At 43.1% G+C, this 19,061-nt stretch overlaps 1 protein-coding gene across 2 annotated transcripts in view; it reads left to right on the top strand.

Moving 5' to 3' along the window:
• KLHL17 (kelch like family member 17) overlaps window positions 1-19,061 on the top strand; it is a 170,001-nt gene that overhangs the window by 72,160 nt on the left and 78,780 nt on the right. For both annotated transcript variants that reach the window (XM_069241120.1, XM_069241121.1), the window contains exon 5: window positions 9,529-9,645. In XM_069241120.1, coding sequence (XP_069097221.1) covers window positions 9,529-9,645 — 117 coding nt within the window. The remainder of the gene's footprint in view (window positions 1-9,528; window positions 9,646-19,061) is intronic.

The following is a 19,061-nucleotide window of genomic DNA, read 5'->3' as shown; positions in this document are numbered from 1 at the left end:
CTGTAGCACACACAACACCATAGGCTTCTTTTCTTTTGTGATGTATTAGTCTATTTTATCTACAGGCTCTTCTAATTTATACTACTCTATGTACAACTGGCACTGTCTTACCCCATATAGTTTTTCAGCCAGAGGGATACGTTAGGCTAGAAATGCTGCAGGGACTGGCATACATTATTCTGTATATTATGTACAACAGTTTTTATTGGCCATGGACCTCGATTCTTAGCACCACTTATGGCTGATAATAACAGCCAATTTATAAAGGCAGTTTTTTTTTATTTGGAGCAAGGTACATTCACTATTTTACTTTGGTGGCCAAACAAATCTTGGAGTAAACGTTAGTTGGTATAGTTTCTGATTGCCATACATTTTTAAGGGCTCGAGTTGAATTACCACTTTTAACTTTAATAATCTTTTAGAATATGAAACCCACAGATACTCTGCTAACGTGAGACCTGAGGTGGTAGACTGCAGTGCAGTACAGCAAGAGCAGATTTGCCTTTTCAATGAGTTGCATAGTTGACAGTACAGGGAGCTCCACGTAACCTGCTGTTGTAGAGAAAGCTCTCATGTCATGTGGTAAATTCTTTTTGCGGGGATTAAGGGCCCACTTTATTATTTGGTGGTTGGGTCGTCCTCTGCCATTGTCAAGGAGTAAGCTATAACTTTGCCTTATGGCTTCATCAAACATGGCGGAGCCAGGAGGCAAAGTTAGTTTTTTTCCCCAAAAGCATTTATACCCAAAGCGGGATTTTGTTTTTTGAAAAAAAATAATAGTAAAATAAACTGTGCCCCCGCCTTGGGCTCACATTTAAATCAGGCAGGTGGATCATTATGTTGGGGGTGACAAAGTACCCTTTTCATCAGCATCTAAATCAAGCCTTAAATCTTTCACATAGTTGATTAATTTGCCCTGAATTTTCACCAGAGGGCAGATTTGGTATATAATATTGTAGTTGTAGGCGTGACTTGAAATTTAAGGTAGAACGCTGGATTACAAATTTCTTGCCTTTTTGTGGCACCTTTATTTATTTATTTTTTTTAACTCCCAAAACAGGAGTAAACGAGGCATTGCTCATCCAAAAGGTATATTTACTGGTTTTAGTTTCCAGTCATCTGAATTAGATTGTGACATGACTGAGGGTTGGTTGTCTGCAGGAATTTTGAAAACATTTTTACAAAAAGAATTCATGTCCGGAGAGAGTCGAATTTGGAGATAGAAGCTAAATACAATTTATTTCCCCAAAATCAGCGAATAGCAAAGTATCTAGTATATCTTGTACACTATTCTATAAATCGTGTGATGTTGGGTTCTATTACTTTTGTTTGGTTGGTGGTTCCAAGTGGGCATAGATATTCTCCTATTATGTAAAAGTTGGCTCAAGGAATTCTAGTCTAGGACATGTCTGACAAAACTGGGCCATCATCACATGCATATGTGGAGCATGCTAACAACCTGTTTTTTTTTCCGATCAAATGATGATTACGTTTTAGAGAGCCTTGTCTGAGCTTGATTTGTACAAAGAAGCAAATCACTTGAACATCTCTGCTAGAAATGGGGTCTTTGGTTGGCAGTCAGGTTACCCCCTGTCCAAGCAAGGACCCTCACTCTAGTCAGAGTTAAGGAGAATCACCCTCAGTTAACCCCTGCTCACTCCCATGGTAGCTTGGCTCGAGCAAGTAGGCTTAACTTCAGAAGCAATGTGAAATATTTGTAGCAACACACAGTAAAAAAGTGAAAACACTACAAAACAACACCACACAGGTTTAGGAAAATAGGTTATATTTATCTAAACAAAACAAGACCAAAACGACAAAAATCCAACATACACGAGTCAAAATATGAATTTTAAAAAGAATAAGTGTCTTAATCCTTAGAAAACAGTGAGAATGCTGTTATTGCACAAAAGTAACTGGGTAGCGTCAAAATAAAGCCACATGGCGAGCGTGGGTCGAAAAAGGCCAGCGATGCGTCAATTTCACACTCCTAAGACCGTGTGTTGTTCCTCCTCTGGTCGGGTCGGTATGCGTTGTTTCATCTCTCCTGCAAGAGAGCGATGCGTCGATCCCGGCTGGGCACCTTGGGTCCGGGCAGGCTTTGCTTTGATTTTCCATACCCAGTGATGTTGCACTCGGTCATCCGGTGTCAAACCACACTGCTTGGGGGCTTGCGTCGTTAACAGCAGCCACTGCGGGTGTTGCGCATTGTTTCTCCAGCCGCGTTGCGTCAGTCTCCCAGCCGGGGTGCAGGTGGAGCCTTGATTTTAGCTGCAAGGCCGGCGGTGTGTCGTTTATCAGCCATGGGTGATGCGTCTAAAGTTTTCCTGTACGGCAGTCTTTGCGTGGATTTCTGTCCTTTTCCACCAGCTTCACCTCTCAAGGGCCCAGGGACAGGTTAGGGCACCACTTGGCAGGACTGTCAGCAGAAAGTCGGGGTGCTGGCATAGAGAAGTCTTTTTTGTCCCTGAGACTTCAACATCTGGAGGGAAGCTAAGTTCAAGCCCTTGGAGATTCTTCACCATTGGGAAGTCCCACAAAATTCAGTCTTTGTCCTCTCTCAGGCAGAAGCAGCTACTGCAGGCCAACCGAGCAAACCAACAGTCACAGGTACAGGGGCAGTACTCCTCCTCCAGCTTTTCCAGTTCTTCTCCCGGGCAGAGGTTCCTCTTGGTTCCAGAAGTAATCTAATTTTCAGGGGTTTTGGGTCCACTTCTTATATTCCTTTCTGCCTTTGAAGTAGGCCTACTTCAAAAGGAAGGCCCCAGACACACACCAGGGGGTTGGAGACTGCTTTGTGTGAGGGCAGGCACAGCCCTTTCAGGTGTAAGTGACCACTCCTCCTCTCCCCTCCAGCTCAGGTGGCCCATCAGGATATACAGGCTACACCTCAGCTCCCTTTGTGTCACTGTCTAGAGGAGAGGTGCAAAGAGCCCAACTGTCAAACTAACATGTTTACAGGGCTACTAATGTGGGCAGCACAACCAGAGCTGCAGGCCCAGTAGTAGCATTTGAATTTCATGCCCTGGGCACCTGTAATTACTAAATTACTAGTAAATCAAACATGCTAATCAGGGATAAGCCAACCTACACATAGAATTTATACAGGGAATATTCATGCTTTAGCACTGGTCAGCAGTGGTAAAGTGTCCAGAGCTAACAAAATAGCAAAAACATAGTCCAGCACACAGAACCCACGTGGGAAGCAGAGGCAAAACGTTAGGGTAGACTATGCCAAGGATGCCAAGTCTAACAATTACTGTGGGTAAAACCAAAATCATAACTTTTGGGAGGGGGAGAAAAGGGAGAATCTTGGTCTATTTAGAGCAGTACTGTCTTGTTCTATCTAGTTCCAGTGTCGAAACGTCCTTCACATCATATGTACAAGCATAACTATGGAGCAGGCTCAGGCCTATCAAGCCTAAGGACTATAGATTATTGGTTGTTTTGCTTTCCTGTAACACACATTCTTTTTGTTATCATCTGGATTTGTTTTCATCATTGTTTTAGGGTGATCCTGTTTCACTTGATACACAGTGCACTGTATGGGTGTTTTCTTGTATATGATACTTGCAGTATAAATTATTACAAAATAGGTGATTTGGAGTAATGGTTTCCTTTTTTCAACAAGTATTTACATTAAGTGTTTTACAGTAATTGTTGCTGGCTATTCATAATTCTAGGAGTAATGATGTCCGTGAGAGCCTCAGTTATTCGAATGTATTTTACACCCAGGTCCCCAGGGGATTAAGGGTTGCCCTTGTAAACCACGGGTAGGCTGCTCATTTCTTAGGCTCCCGCTGCTGTCATCTTCCTCTTTCTACCTTCTCCTACCTTTCAGTTTCAGTTTCTGTCTCTTGCTCCTTTCCATGCAGCTCCTGCTGTCACTCTGTCTCCCCTTTTCTGGCCTCTTCTTTTCCCTGCTTCCCTCTTAGTCCCTGTAGCTCCTCTTCCCACCTCCCTATCTCTCCTCTTATTTTCTTCCGTTGGGTGTTCACCACGAAGTCTGTGAAGCCCCAAATCACTCTAACCTCTCAATAGTATTCGTTGTCTGATCCTCAAGCCAGAGGTTGCAGACAATCATCAACCTCTACAAGCTGCCTCCCCGGATCCCAGCGTGCTCTGTGTAGTCATGGAGGTTTTGGAATTTGGGGCACGGGGAGGCTTGAGACTGCGCCACCCCAATGGTCACCAGTCCACACTCCCTTGTCCTACTTGAGTTCATCCCTCCACTTCTCAAGCTAGATACCTCGTTATCACTTCCTGGCCTGTTTTGGAGGAGCAGTAGCCCCCTTATATGTTGGTCCATGATATTGTATCAGATGCCGCCCAAAAATCATGTAGCACCTCGAGTGGACTGATTGTCGAGTCCACACACCAGAATAACAAACAGTTGAGCTCAGCTTTTCCAAGCCATTCTAGGTCCTCTGTACATATAGGGTATTTGATTATCTCTTGCATGATTGGAAAGGATGGTGTCTTGTTGGGGCGCAGCAATGTAAGGGTACGTTTTTTAACTTCAGCGGCCTACAGAAGTCTGCTATGTCTGTAGTAACATACAGGTTAGGTTGTATAATTCAGAAGAACACTCTCTTTTGTGATGTCCAGCATCAACATTGTGTGTATCCAGCATCAACATTGTGTGTATTATTATACAAGGTAACTGAATTTGTGTACAGATTACACCAGTTGATTGCTTTTCAGCATTCATTGGAAGGAGTGTGAGAATACCTTGTATTAGAGCTATAGGGCCAGATGTGCAAAACTTTTTAGCAATCACAAATGGTCCAAGAAGTGGGCCGTTTAGGACTGCTAAACAGGCCTTGTTTGCGATTTGGTAACCTATTTCCGAATCGCAAATAGGGGTTGCAATTCGGTTTTAGTAAGGGATGTGTTTAGTGCGAGCCTTCATAATACTGAATCGCAATGGTATGTGAGAATGTTTTGAGACTGAAATGCGATTGCAAAATATTCACATTTTATTGCCTGCCTTGAGTAGGTGGTAACCCATTTGCAATGGGAAAGAAGCCCCGAAGGACCCCTTTCCCTTTGAGAATGGATGTAAAATTATTTTTTTAAAGCAGGCATTGGCTCCACGGACCATTGCCTACTCTTAAGAAATAAAAACATAACTTTTAATTTTTCTTTTGGTAACGTTTCCAGTTTTCCTTTAAGGAAAACGGGCTGCTATAAAAAAAAAAAGCATTACTGAAAAGCAATCACAGACATAGAGGTCTGATGACCCCCAGCAGGCCACCATACATGAACGTCAATTCACCAAATTTCCAGGGGTAGTAGAAGTGACATCTCAAACCCTTTGACCACCAGTTTCCCTCACACACACACACACATGCTTAAACATGAACACATTCATGCAGACACACACTGTCTCTCATGTAAACACACATACCGAAGTAAGCACACAACATGTATTTAAAACCATTTTTTGTTTACCTCAGCTGCCCAGGCAGGTTATATTCTAGCTAATTATACTCCATTTTTTATTAAACTAATATTGTAAAATGAAACATTAGTCACTATTAGTGTGATAAAAAAATAGACATATATATATATATATATATATATACTTGTATATTACACTTTAAGTGAATAATATTACTCACCATCCGTGTAAAAAAAAAAGAATTGAGAGATAACAAAGAGAGTGGAGCCCTAAGCGACGTCCATAAGGACAAGCTGCCACTGTGTTCCTGGCACTGAGTTTGCCACCTCTAAGGCCAGGGGTCGCAAAGAATGTGCTAGGGGTCACAAGGGGCAAGCAAGGGGTCGCAGCTGCAACCCCTGGTGAACCCTAAATAACGTCCATGCCACTATACCTGTGATTTGTACCTAGTGGGTCTCCAACGGAGACCAACTTCATGAATATTTATGAGGTAGGTCTATTTGCAACCCACTGGGAATCCCAAAAAGTGTGAAACTCACTCCTGTACATATGTGTTTGCGATTACCAAATAGCAAATTGCAAACATTCCCTATTTGGTAATCGCAAACACTAACTTTTGTACATTTGGCCTATGGTAAGCACGAACCGGAGTGGAGTCTACTATTTTCTAAAATCCTTGCTTTTTGGTACACAGAGTAACAGAATTATATTTTTAAAAAGTGTACATTTGCACAATGCTTAGTGCTTAGAAGGTCTTCATGCAGATAAAAACGCATCATTGCCTTTGATAAACTAAATGTAACCACGCAAGTTAAGACGGAGGAGTATTATAATTTTCATAGTCAGCATAAGCATTAAGGCACGTTTCCCAGTCATATCATTTCCTCAATCCGACAATGCGTTCAATTGCATATTTTAATCACCCAGGATGCTGGCCGGGTTTGTCCATTTCTTAGCATCTGAATTACCGAGCCCAACATCACTGTCGCGTTTGAGTCAATCCCTGGCTCCCTCTCATCCTAGGCCCCCTGACCTTCAAAGTCAATACTGGCGTGTAGTGTGTATGAGTCACTAGCCATTCAAAGAGACACCGAAGTATAGCTTTTCCTTCAGCACTACAACTCAAGTTGGCAGTGAGATAAAAGGACATAAATATTAATGTATTGTGCAGAAGTAGGCTAAATATACAATGCACACAAATTAAAAAATAAATGTTCAGAAAAATCACTGAGTTTTACAGTGTCTAACTAAAGAAAGGTCAGTATACAGGGAGTGCAGAATTATTAGGCAAGTTGTATTTTTGAGGATTAATTTTATTATTGAACAACAACCATGTTCTCAATGAACCCAAAAAACTCATTAATATCAAAGCTGAATATTTTTGGAAGTAGTTTTTAGTTTGTTTTTAGTTTTAGCTATGTTACGGGGATATCTGTGTGTGCAGGTGACTATTACTGTGCATAATTTTTAGGCAACTCAACAAAAAAAAATATATACCCATTTCAATTATTTATTATTACCAGTGAAACCAATATAACATCTCAACATTCACAAATATACATTTCTGACATTCAAAAACAAAACAAAAAAAAATCAGTGACCAATGTAGCCACCTTTCTTTGCAAGGACACTCAAAAGCCTGCCATCCATGGATTCTGTCCGTGTTTTGATCTGTTCACCATCAACATTGCGTGCAGCAGCAACCACAGCCTCCCAGACACTGTTCAGAGAGGTGTACTGTTTTCCCTCCTTGTAAATCTCACATTTGATGATGGACCACAGGTTCTCAATGGGGTTCAGATCAGGTGAACAAGGAGGCCATGTCATTAGATTTCCTTCTTTTATACCCTTTCTTGCCAGCCACGCTGTGGAGTACTTGGACGCGTGTGATGGAGCATTGTCCTGCATGAAAATCATGTTTTTCTTGAAGGATGCAGACTTCTTCCTGTACCACTGCTTGAAGAAGGTGTCTTCCAGGAACTGGCAGTAGGACTGGGAGTTGAGCTTGACTCCATCCTCAACCCGAAAAGGCCCCACAAGCTCATCTTTGATGATACCAGCCCAAACCAGTACTCCACCTCCACCTTGCTGGTGTCTGAGTCGGACTGGAGCTCTCTGCCCTTTACCAATCCAGCCACGGGCCCATCCATCTGGCCCATCAAGACTCACTCTCATTTCATCAGTCCATAAAACCTTAGAAAAATCAGTCTTGAGATATTTCTTGGCCCAGTCTTGACGTTTCAGCTTGTGTGTCTTGTTCAGTGGTGGTCGTCTTTCAGCCTTTCTTACCTTGGCCATGTCTCTGAGTATTGCACACCTTGTGCTTTTGGGCACTCCAGTGATGTTGCAGCTCTGAAATATGGCCAAACTGGTGGCAAGTGGCATCGTGGCAGCTGCACGCTTGACTTTTCTCAGTTCATGGGCAGTTATTTTGCGCCTTGATTTTTCCACACGCTTCTTGCGACCCTGTTGACTATTTTGAATGAAACGCTTGATTGTTCGATGATCACGCTTCAGAAGCTTTGCAATTTTAAGAGTGCTGCATCCCTCTGCAAGATATCTCACTATTTTTGACTTTTCTGAGCCTGTCAAGTCCTTCTTTTGACCCATTTTGCCAAAGGAAAGGAAGTTGCCTAATAATTATGCACACCTGATATAGGGTGTTGATGTCATTAGACCACACCCCTTCTCATTACAGAGATGCACATCACCTAATATGCTTAATTGGTAGTAGGCTTTCGAGCCTATACAGCTTGGAGTAAGACAACATGCATAAAGAGGATGATGTGGTCAAAATACTCATTTGCCTAATAATTCTGCACTCCCTGTACAACTGCACACCAGCAACTCCAGCAGTTTCACACAGAGAACATTCTGCAGTGGGGTGAGTCGACCCTCCACTAAGCATCTCTTCATTGAGTTAAAGGATTTGCAATCTTGCCGGAACACTTCCGTTAAGGGGTCCCACGGGTTTTAGAAATGTTTATTTTAAAGACCCTTTGGGCAGAAGTCGGGAACAGAACTATCTTTGAATTAAGAGGAATAGAGAGAGTTTTTCACAAGCAATCACGTGGATTTGTATCTCTCCCTCTGACCCAGGATCTCATGGCCCAGTATCACAAATGGACAGACTTTGTACTGTAGTTGCATTAATACATCGCTTCATTTTTCTATCAAGTCGCCGTAGTGCACGTAGTGTTGCCTCCTACTCTGTGGGAGTACTATTGATTTCAGAGTGGGTGTATCATGGCCCGCTTGCTGAATGTTGTGATGATGTGTGTGAGTCCCGGAGATGTGCTCTCACCGTGCCTTGTTGCTGCACCTTTGCTTGAATTTGGAGCAAAAAATTGCTTGAAAAAGGATTCTTATGGATTGGGTGTAGTGTATAGCTGGATGGAAAGAGTGCGTGTGATTGTGATTGGGTGTGTGAGAAGTGTCCCCTATGTGGGGAGTGTTTTGTGTTGCGGACTGGTCTAGCCTTTGCTTATTGATACTGCCATCTTTGGAGTGGTCTGCCTTCTGCAGTTTCAATGGTATTAGAAATGGGACCTAGTGCACTGCCCATCTGTGAATGTGCTGCTCTGGTGAGGTGCAGGCTTACAATGATTTAGGTATAAAATCTGGAGTTCGTATGGGAGCAGCAGAGAGGTAGCCTATTGGAATGGGTATTTAGCAAACCAGTGCAGCTTGTTTCTGGCTCTAAGGAGTACATCCTCGAGTGGCAGAGAGCAACCCCTTTTACATCGTGTTCAGGAGAAAAGTGTGACCCACTCATTTCACAAAATGTGTGTTCAAAATCTACTAATTTGCTGTAAAAAGTAGTTTAGTCACTAATTTCTCACAAAATCAACATCCTGCTGTTTCAAATGGAATACAATACTTTGTTAAGTTATGTGGAGAATTATTTCAAAATAATTATTTCAAACTTTGGGCAGATGTGTGTGTGTTTGTGTGTGTGACACTCTACACTTGGTGTTGGAGTGGTGGACAGCAGCTTTCAGTGGAGATCACTGGTCTACCTTAGCAGGTTCTTTCGATGGAGAGTGTGAGATGAGCATTCTAGGAAGATGCAACAGTTGTTTAGTTAGCATGTCCTTTCTCAGTACTTCTTTCTTTCCCATTAGGTGCTGGACCTCATCTCCAGTGACAGCCTCAATGTGCCGTCAGAGGAAGAGGTGTATCGGGCAGTGCTGAGCTGGGTGAAGCATGATGTGGATGGCCGGAGGCAGCATGTTCCTCGGGTAAGAGGGAATACTCTTTCTGTATAGGTTGCTTTATTTATTTTTTAAGGTATTGTAGGCTTTTTAGAAGTTCTAACCTTGGCCTCCTCTCAATCAAAGACAACTTGTAACTTCTATGTTCATAGCATGTGTGACTGTAGATATGTGTGCTTAGTATACTCCTGCCTTCTAGTGTTGGGCTCAGATGTTTGCAAGATATTTTTACTTGAAGTCTCCTAAGTCACATGACATAATGTGGCTCCTCCTCTTGTGCAGATAGTGGGCTAAGAGTCTGTTGTGTTCTAACACATCTTTTGTCAGCCCCATTCAGTTACTTCAATACCAGTGCATCAGTTTCAAGCTCCAGTACTTCCATTTTGACAGGCAAGCAGCTTCAGTAACACCGCAGACTGTCCTATTCTCCCTGGTGCTTCAAGGGCCTTCTGCCTGTTTGGGGCCAAATCAACCTCCTTGCTTTACACACAGGAGAATGCTGCAGGGATTATGAAATTGACACCCTTCCAGGACTGCCCTTGCTGCACTTAAATTATACATGGGCTAACAACCACCAGATGTCAACCTGTGCCTGTCCCCTGACCATGACCACGTGTCCTGTCCGTCGAGCCTCACCATCAGATCTAAGAAGACCCTCGGGTACTGAAGGGAATGATGCTTGGCGCACAGAATAATGTACAGTCTGAGCACCTCTGACATCTTTGGTGAGGAAGAACCCTTGGCGTGGAGTGGGAGCAGATGAAGGTCCAGCACCCCTGCTCCAAGATTATGAACTTTAAATCAAAAGAGGGTGCTTGTCCTATAGAACAGACAGAAAGATGATGACATTACGGCTGTTGTCTAAAAAGATCTCAGCAAAAGAGCCTCTTCCTGAGCCCGTAAGGCATTGCAGCACTGGGCTGATGAGGAGTCGCCCTATGATGAAGCATGACACCCGTTTGTGTGTGTGAGGGAACCTTTCTTTGATTCTAAGGGTTCCCCATCATACTTTCTCTCCCAACGTGGTCTCTTTCTTTCTGTTCTATAGGAACAGCATCCTCTTTTGATTTAAAGGAGATCCCTTACTGCCAAAAAGCAAGACGAGGCCAGCCGCTCGGGCCTTCCAACCGTAAAACCAACACCCTGCCTAAAGACTGTCCTCCAGGGAGTTCGACCACCAGGGGTTAGTGGACATCAAACCCACGGTGAAGACCAGTCTTCAAACAAAGATCTTACCTCAGGCCATTAGTATATCTACTGCCCCTAAGGCTTACATCACTGATAGTCCCAGAAGAAGTACCATGCAGCGATAGAGCACCATTCCCAAGGAAGTTCAATATCAAGACTAAGCAAGAATGCTGAGAAAATTCAAGCCTCTGCCAACTTCGGGCTCTGGTCAGCAGCAGTTGTAGGCTTCAGAGTCAAGAAAGCCTTCACCCAGGCGCATCGACGAACGTCAGCCATCCAGCTCAAGCTGCTCCAAGGGCCCGACCACCATTGCTTCCATGAAGGCAGGCACCCAAACCTCCATCGGGGCTGACACCTAAGACTTAGTCGATGGCACAGTCAGCAGTGGTGCTGAAACAGTCATCGATGCTAACGCTGAGAATGAAACCAACCTTGAGACTAGACTTTTTAGGCCCCGATCCACGAAAGGTTCCATTAGGAACTGGATGCTAGACAGAAGTGCCTTCTCATCAAACCATCACAGGCAGAATCTCGATTAAACTTCCTCCAGAATCTCTTTGTCAAAAGCGAAGACAAGCCTTCGAGGAGGAACCTTCTTCCAGAACTCTCCAAGCTAGCACTGACTCCGGCACTGAAAAAGCCAAGGCGCAGAACCACCAGTCCTGTTCCCCATCTACACAGCCTGCCTGCCTGCACTACCATTCCCACCACCACTACACCCATCCACCCCTCCCACCACCTCCCCTATAGTTGTCGGAGGGTTCCCCCCTTTCACACCTAATGGGCTCTTGAACTCCTATGATCAGCCTCCATGATCATCTCTAAGATGACTGCCACATAGATACCCCCAGGGGATCCACACCTGGAAATTGATCCAGTAAGTGCCTCCTCACTTGACAATCCCACCTGCATATCACAAGGTGATTTAGGGAGCTGCAGCTACCACAAAGTAGACATGCATATTAGGCAGAAGGAGAACAACTTCCTTGTTGAAATGCTCTCAAAATCTGAGTGAACCGTTCAACTTCTCTCCATGTTCAAGGGCATGCTAAAATCTGCTCCTAAGATGTCTAAAGAGCCTGTCAAGGCTAGGGTTGTCACCCAAAGGGTCCAGAAAAAAGGCCACCCACTATGCCCATTCTCTAGATAAGTAGAGCAAAAAGATGGGTGCTGCGGACAACAGGGTGTCAGTCAGAGCCATACCCTACTGGCAGAATGGTAACTTGGAAGCCTTTTTCTAACTTTATGAGAGGCACAGTGGGAGAATATGCAAGAGTTCCTCAAACATCCCCTCAAGCACTACAGGAGATAGGGAAGGAGATATTGTCTGAGGTCAAGGTGATCTCTAGCACCTTGACTTTAATACAGCTTTATAGCCTATTGTACTGGGCTCTACCGGACATTAAAGGCCCTCTCCAGTGTTAAAGGCCTGAGCAGAAGGCGAGGGCCTTTAACAAGGGGGCAGGCCGTTAATGGCTGGTATACCCCAGCTAAAGTGGGCTACTAAGCTATTGGAACATTCTGCCCCAATCAGGACAGACTGCTCTAATTACTAAAACAAAGGCCTCACAGAGCCCAAGGGGGTTAAAATCTCATTAAATGCTGTGGACGCAGCTTCTAGAGGCATCAATACTAGCATCATCCTGAGGTGCCATGACTACCTCCGTATCTCCAGGTTCAAGCTCGCAACTCCACAGCCTCTTCTCAAACTCTTTCGACAAGGAGCACCTTTTGGGACCCGGGTTAATAAGATGCTGGAGAAAATCAAGAAATATACGGAGTCTTCAGACTTCATGCTGGCTCTCCTGACCACCACTTACAAGGGAACCATTTGGAAATTGAGCAACCACATTCCTTGCAGAGATAGTAGCAATGATTTCAGCATGGAAGTACAGAAGGGGTAACAGTAGGGGTATTGGCAAAGGTGGCTCCAGCAAAGGAGCTGCCACCTGTCAGAAGTGACTTTGCCTGCTTTCTCAACCGACCACGTGTCACTGGTTGGGGAAAGATACATGATTTTCTCTCACACTGGAAGGAAGTCTCGTTTGATAGATGGGTCTTGAGTGTTGTCCAACACGGATAGCCTCTTGAACTCCACACAACCCCACCTAACAACCCACTTTGTACATACACCCTCAGCATAGAACACCTGTCCCCTAAATAATGCACCCCAAAAATATAACTTTGGTAACTCGCCCACGGATTGATAAATCTGAGACAGTGTTAAACCTCAATTTCAGGAGGCAATGTGTCCCCGAGATAAGACACCCCACAAATACAGTCAATTAAGTAAGGGTCCACTCAGTAATTGAGTTCTAGGTCAGGAAGAACATTTAATAGGTTTATTTAAAAAATTCAAAAGGAACAATACAGAGATCATAAATGCACACATGGGGAAGCTAATGTTGTGAAGGCTGTCAGAATATGGCATTTCAGAATAATCTGAAAGTCAGAAAAAAATCTAATTCCCATGTAAGCAGGAAAATCAATAGAGAAACAGACCGCACCGCAGCAGCGTTGGAAAGTTTTCTGCACATTTGTGAAAGGATGACATTCACATCTTCCCCTGCCTCAATGTTCAGCTGATCAAGAGTATCGGCAAGTTTCAGTGTGTAGTACACACTTGGGCGCTGGTGTCTCTGCTCCACACCTTAAGTTTCACCATAAATGCAACCAAGTCCCATCTGCAACCTCAAAAATATTCAACCCTTCCTTAGATGCAGTCATTAGCAGCTGCTACCACTTCTTCAGCCCAATTGTCAGTTCACAGTGCGTCCTGTCATGCACATTCTATGGATGATGGCCTCCTGCATCGCCATTGCTCCCATGCAGGACTTCACCTGCGCCCCCTCCAAGAGCTCTTCTTTGGACAATTGTCACAAGCAGATGGCCACTAGGAAGATCTTGTTATAATACAGGCCAGGGTGCACTGCTCTCTGCAAAGGTAGGACATCAGCAACATTTTGTAAGGTAGGCCTTTCACAAATCCAATACCACAAGTGACCATCGCCTCAGATGCTTCTATCAAAGATTGAGGCGCGCATCTTTACAGCATGACGTCCAGGACATCAGGCTTTCTCCACAATATGGCCTCCACATCAACTGCCTGGAACTGCTAGCAATATCTAAAATATTTGGTCAGATATTAGGAAAAAATACAGTCATAAGACACATTCAATGAAGCAATGAATCAATCATTGAGCACGCAATTAAATTGCTCCTTTTTCGAAACATCTTTGTAAATCCCAACAACAAAGACAACCAGTCGGATTACAAAAATCTTTTATATACACAGGAAAAAGTGTGCACATCCAAACGATTTTGTTTGTACACCACATACATAAAACACTTAATAAACATAAAACGTTTAACAATAAACATGAAACATCAATGATTGGTCCAACAATCCTCTCCTTTTTCCGGAAACCATGTGGTACTCACTGACAACTATGTAGAAAATCCACATGTAAGAGATGGTTGCCTAATCTATCACAGTCCTAAAATATCCTTATTTTCAAAGGGGAAAATTGAAGGGCCTGTGGTGTAAAGTCATTAAAGGATAAATTCAATCTTGCTTGCAACCTCTCAATTATAGATGGTCGATGCGTTTCGGCCCCTTCAACTATGGGCCTCCTCAGGACTAGTGGAGAGAGCCAAACCCTTCAAAGGGATCATTTTTCTATAATCCAATCGGTGTAAGTAATTCCTGCATTACACGAGTAAGTAATCCATAAGTAGCAGAAAGCGCTGCCGAGAATACTCGTGTCTATTTATAGCTCTGGGCAGCTGCTCGGAAGCTCTGAATCTTAGGAGCACAGAAGCCTGCTAGCCATTCACCTATTTCTCAAAAATTCTTACAGGTCATTTGGGACAAGAGCTCCTCATCAAAACAGACAGCATGACTGCCACGTACTACATACACAAGCCGTGTGGCGCTCCCAACAGCTTTCTTACCTGGTTCAGCGGATATTGGGCTGGGCTCTTCAACATAACATTCACCTTGTGGTTGAGCATTTCCCGGGGATGGACAGTGACTTTGCGGACCTGCTCAGGAGATCCTAACAACAAGTCCAAGAGTGGGAACTCCACCAACAGGTCCTCCACAGGTACTTCAAATACTGGGATCTCCAATAGAAAGACCCACAGTTCATAGGCAGTGCTTTATGGGTGAATTCGCCAGGGAAATTTTCCATGCTTTTCTACCTTATATACTCCTTCCCTTTGGCAAATACCACTAATCCTCATTAAGGTTTGCACCAACCCGAGCAAGACAAACATCTCCAGTAGGGTGAAATACCAGGGCTGTCAACCCTCATGAGTGTTAGACCAGCTCAGGTTAGACCTTCTCATGCAGAGGCAAGGTCTCACTAGGCATCCAGATCCCAGACAGCTCAGCCTTGCAATTTGACATCTGAGGTCTCAAAATTTGGGTACCTCAACCTGCCTCAGAAAAGTATATCCATCTTTTATGAATCTCAACGGCCCACAACATGGGCTTGCTACACAGCAGACTGGAAAAGGTTTGTTCATCCCTGCATTTCAAAGCCTAACCTTCAGGATAGTATTGCCTACCTTTTGCAGTTATCGAAGTCAGGCCTTGCTTACACCTCTATTCGCCTACTCGTGACTGTAGTCATGGCCAACATGCAGAAAAGGGCACACTTGTCCCTAATCCATGTTATAAAGGCCATCATGGAGGGTTTCTGAAGTGTAATACCCGCTATAGTGCCTCCTGCTCTCATGTGGAATATCATTGTAGTGCAAGGGAGTCATGTGACAGCCATTTGAACTTAAATCTTCATGCCCTCCTTCAATTTCTCTCCTGGAAGGTGGCCTTTCTAGTGGCTATTTATTTCTTTGCTTAGGAGTATTCGCTTCAAGCACTCATCCCGCAAGAGCCTTTCATCCAGGTCAGCAATGACAGGGTTGTTTTTAGAACCATCTTCAAGTTCCTCACTATGTCAGTATTACCCTTCCACCTTAACCAAACCATAGAGCTCCCTGTCTTCTTTTCACAACCAAACTCCATAGCAGAAAGAACACTGCAGGCAACGGATGTCAAGAGAGCTCTCTTGTACTACATTGACAGGCCCAATCTATTCCGTAAATCAGGTCAGAAGCTCTTTGTCTCCTTTGAAAAGTCTTAGAGAGCTCATTCAATACACCAGGCAGAGCTAGGTGGATAGTCAAATGTATTCAGACCTGCTGTCACAAAGCAAAGAGGGTTCTCCTAGCTCCAGCCAGAACACACTCTACCCGCAAAAAAAAAAGAGCAACCGTTGCTTTCGTAGAGGTATCCCACAGCGGATATTTGCAAGGCAGCCACCTGGTCAACACCACACACCTTTACTAAGCATTTCTGTATGGACATTGTAGCCCGTTAGCAGGCCTTGGATGGCTACACGTTAAGGACCTTATTCCAGAAATCTGCATCATCCATAAGGTAGGCATTGCTTTACAGTCTGTGCTAAGCATGTGTATCCACACATGCTATGAATGGGATATGCTACTCACATTGTAAGCATCTGCTCCTAGTGCTCTAGATTCAAATGTGCCCTCCCTCTTCCCTGGAACTCAGTGTCTTTTGCATATCTCTTGCTTTATCAATTTAAACTGTAGATTGTGCTTCACGCTCCTTACTTACGTGAACACTCCATACATATTCTCGCCTGCTGTGAGAAAAGCAATCCAGCATGGAGTTGGTGCCCATGAGTAATGTACTCAAAGAGAAGCAGTTGCACCACGTGTATTTTGAGAGATTTATTTGAACAAAAACATTTGCAAAAGTCTGAACCCAACACTAGATGGCAAGAGTATGCTAAGCATATGACTGTACCACATTACTTGCTATGAACAGATAACAGGGTAACTAGCATTTTCTTTAACATACTATAAACTGTGAGCAGAAAGTCACAGGACAATTATGAGAAGGCTTTTAAATGGTGGGACAAGCAGTGTCAGATAAATACGATAATGCTTGGCATTTTGATGGTAATGAAGGGCTCTCGAAGCAATGGCTGTAGATGACAAGTCACATATGCCAGACACATGAGTGAGTCTCTCAACCCGATTCATCTTCCATTAATCCCAGCAAATTTTTTACGAGCTTTTCTGTCCTAGAAGGCAGGGCCTTTTGTATGCCCGGAATAGCTACAAGTCTTTATCTGTAACAAATGTACAGCCTGTGCACAGGTTCAGTGCAGTAGATGAACTGTAGTATATTTCTGCTAAGTTTTGGGACTTCGATGGATTGTTTTTGTTAGATGTAAATCTTGAAGTACAACAATGAAGTATTTTTGTGAATTTTGTACAGTTTAGACGTGTGACTCGAGGACCCACATTGGGAGATTTTACAGTCTTGGGTACTACAAAGCAAATCGACCCTTTAAATTCAAGATATAATGTTAATATTACGATAGAAAGTTCATTAAAACATTGCATGTAGAAAAATTAAGGTATAGTATTGGAGCTTAATACCAAACTATGCTTTATCAAAAGAACATAATATTCAGACTTTATGGAAAACGGAGCCATATGATGGCCTTGTCAATGTGTGCAACTTACTTGCTTTGGGTAGACTAAACATAGTCAAGAAACATCGGGATATATTTTATGGAGCTAAAGGAGAGTGACCAGATTTTCGGAAAAGGTCTTTCATGAAATAGATTTGGTATTAGGAAATATTGTAGATCTTACCCTTCCAGAATTCTTAATAATATGAAGTCTTGTGACTCTAGTTAATAGAGTTACGCATCTAAAACCTTATTAATGACAACAACAAAAAATTCTGAAAGTATGGTCGCACACAAGTATTTCAGTTAAAATTCTTTGCGAAATATAACAAAATGATGTGTCGTAGGTTGAACATTTTAGTCGTATGATCAGCCGTTGTTGAACTGTATGCATAAATATTTACATGGAGCTGTTTTGGTTTAATGTTTTTTCCTTTTATTTTTACCTTTTAATTATCTTCTCTAATTTAAAAAAAAGTTCAAACACTTGTAAATTTAACTTATTTTTAACTTGTAGGTAGATTGTTCCTATCATCCATTTTCAAATAGATAATCACAGTTTTTCTTGTGAACAATAATTTACTAATTATTTTTTGTATTTACAATAAAATAAACATTCAAGTTCCAGGTGTTAATCCTGCACCATGTATAGAGCTGTCTTTGATTTATTTGCATCTGATCAGCTCGGGAGTGATTGCTCAAGTTTTCATAGTTTGAAAGCCTGCCATTTCCACAGAAGGCTGGTATGCTTGTTTAAAAAATTAGGGAGCAGACAGTAATTCCGGGGGCCACTATCAATTCTAAAACAAAAAAGGTAAACTTTTTCAATGCAGCCCTGTTTACTTCAAGTAAAACAGGCTGCCTTTACATTAATAAAAAAGTTTACTTATTTAAATGCTATCACAGACACAATGGTCTTCTGACCACAGGAGACCACCATAGCTGTGATTGCATCCAATCAGAGTAATTCTCAATTTGCAGCCTACCTCATTAATATCATGAGGTAGGTCTGATTGTGACCCGCTTCAAGTGAGAAGTTTTCAAACAACTTCAAAACTGGTCGCAGAAATGCTGGCCCTGACGAGTGTTGGTGCATCAGGCCTGTAGAATGAAGTCTGTAGTGGGCAGGCATACCTACCTTTACATTCTTAGCGCCACATATCTTTTAGATTAGTCTTGAGACTATGTGAGATGGTGCCAGCTCTGCCCTCCAAATTCAGCGACCACCTAATTTTTTCTTTGACTACAAGACTACTGTCCTCACCCTTAATAATTGCCCACTTAGCATGCAGTTACATGGAGCACAGATTGGCTCCCCCAAACAAGGGGGCCATAGATAGTGATTTCATAACAAGGGATTGTGTCCAACTACCAACACCTCGATCGTATCCCCATTAAGTTTTAGGTGGCTTGTTGCCATCCAGCTGAACTCCTTTTCCATGGATGTGGTCAGCTTTTTTGAGGGGCATACGGTATCTGAAGATAGCGAGACAGTAATCCACGCATCGTCAGCATATGAAATCATTGTAAATCCATAGGAGCAAATGATGTTAGAGAGTGGCCTCATATATAAATTAAACAGGTTGGGGCTTAAAGAAGATCCCTGATGCACCCCGCAACTGAGTTTGTAAGTTTCTGACATAAAAGGTCTCTTGCTTACTTGGAAGCTCTGATTTAGACACAAAGGAAGTAAGCCATTTAAGGCCTAATACTGCTTTCAGGCTTTCGACCAAGACAGGATGT

This window comes from Pleurodeles waltl, chromosome 6 (assembly GCF_031143425.1).
Source record: "Pleurodeles waltl isolate 20211129_DDA chromosome 6, aPleWal1.hap1.20221129, whole genome shotgun sequence".
Taxonomy (NCBI): Eukaryota; Metazoa; Chordata; class Amphibia; order Caudata; family Salamandridae; genus Pleurodeles; species Pleurodeles waltl.
This window is presented reverse-complemented; position numbering and strand designations above follow the sequence as displayed.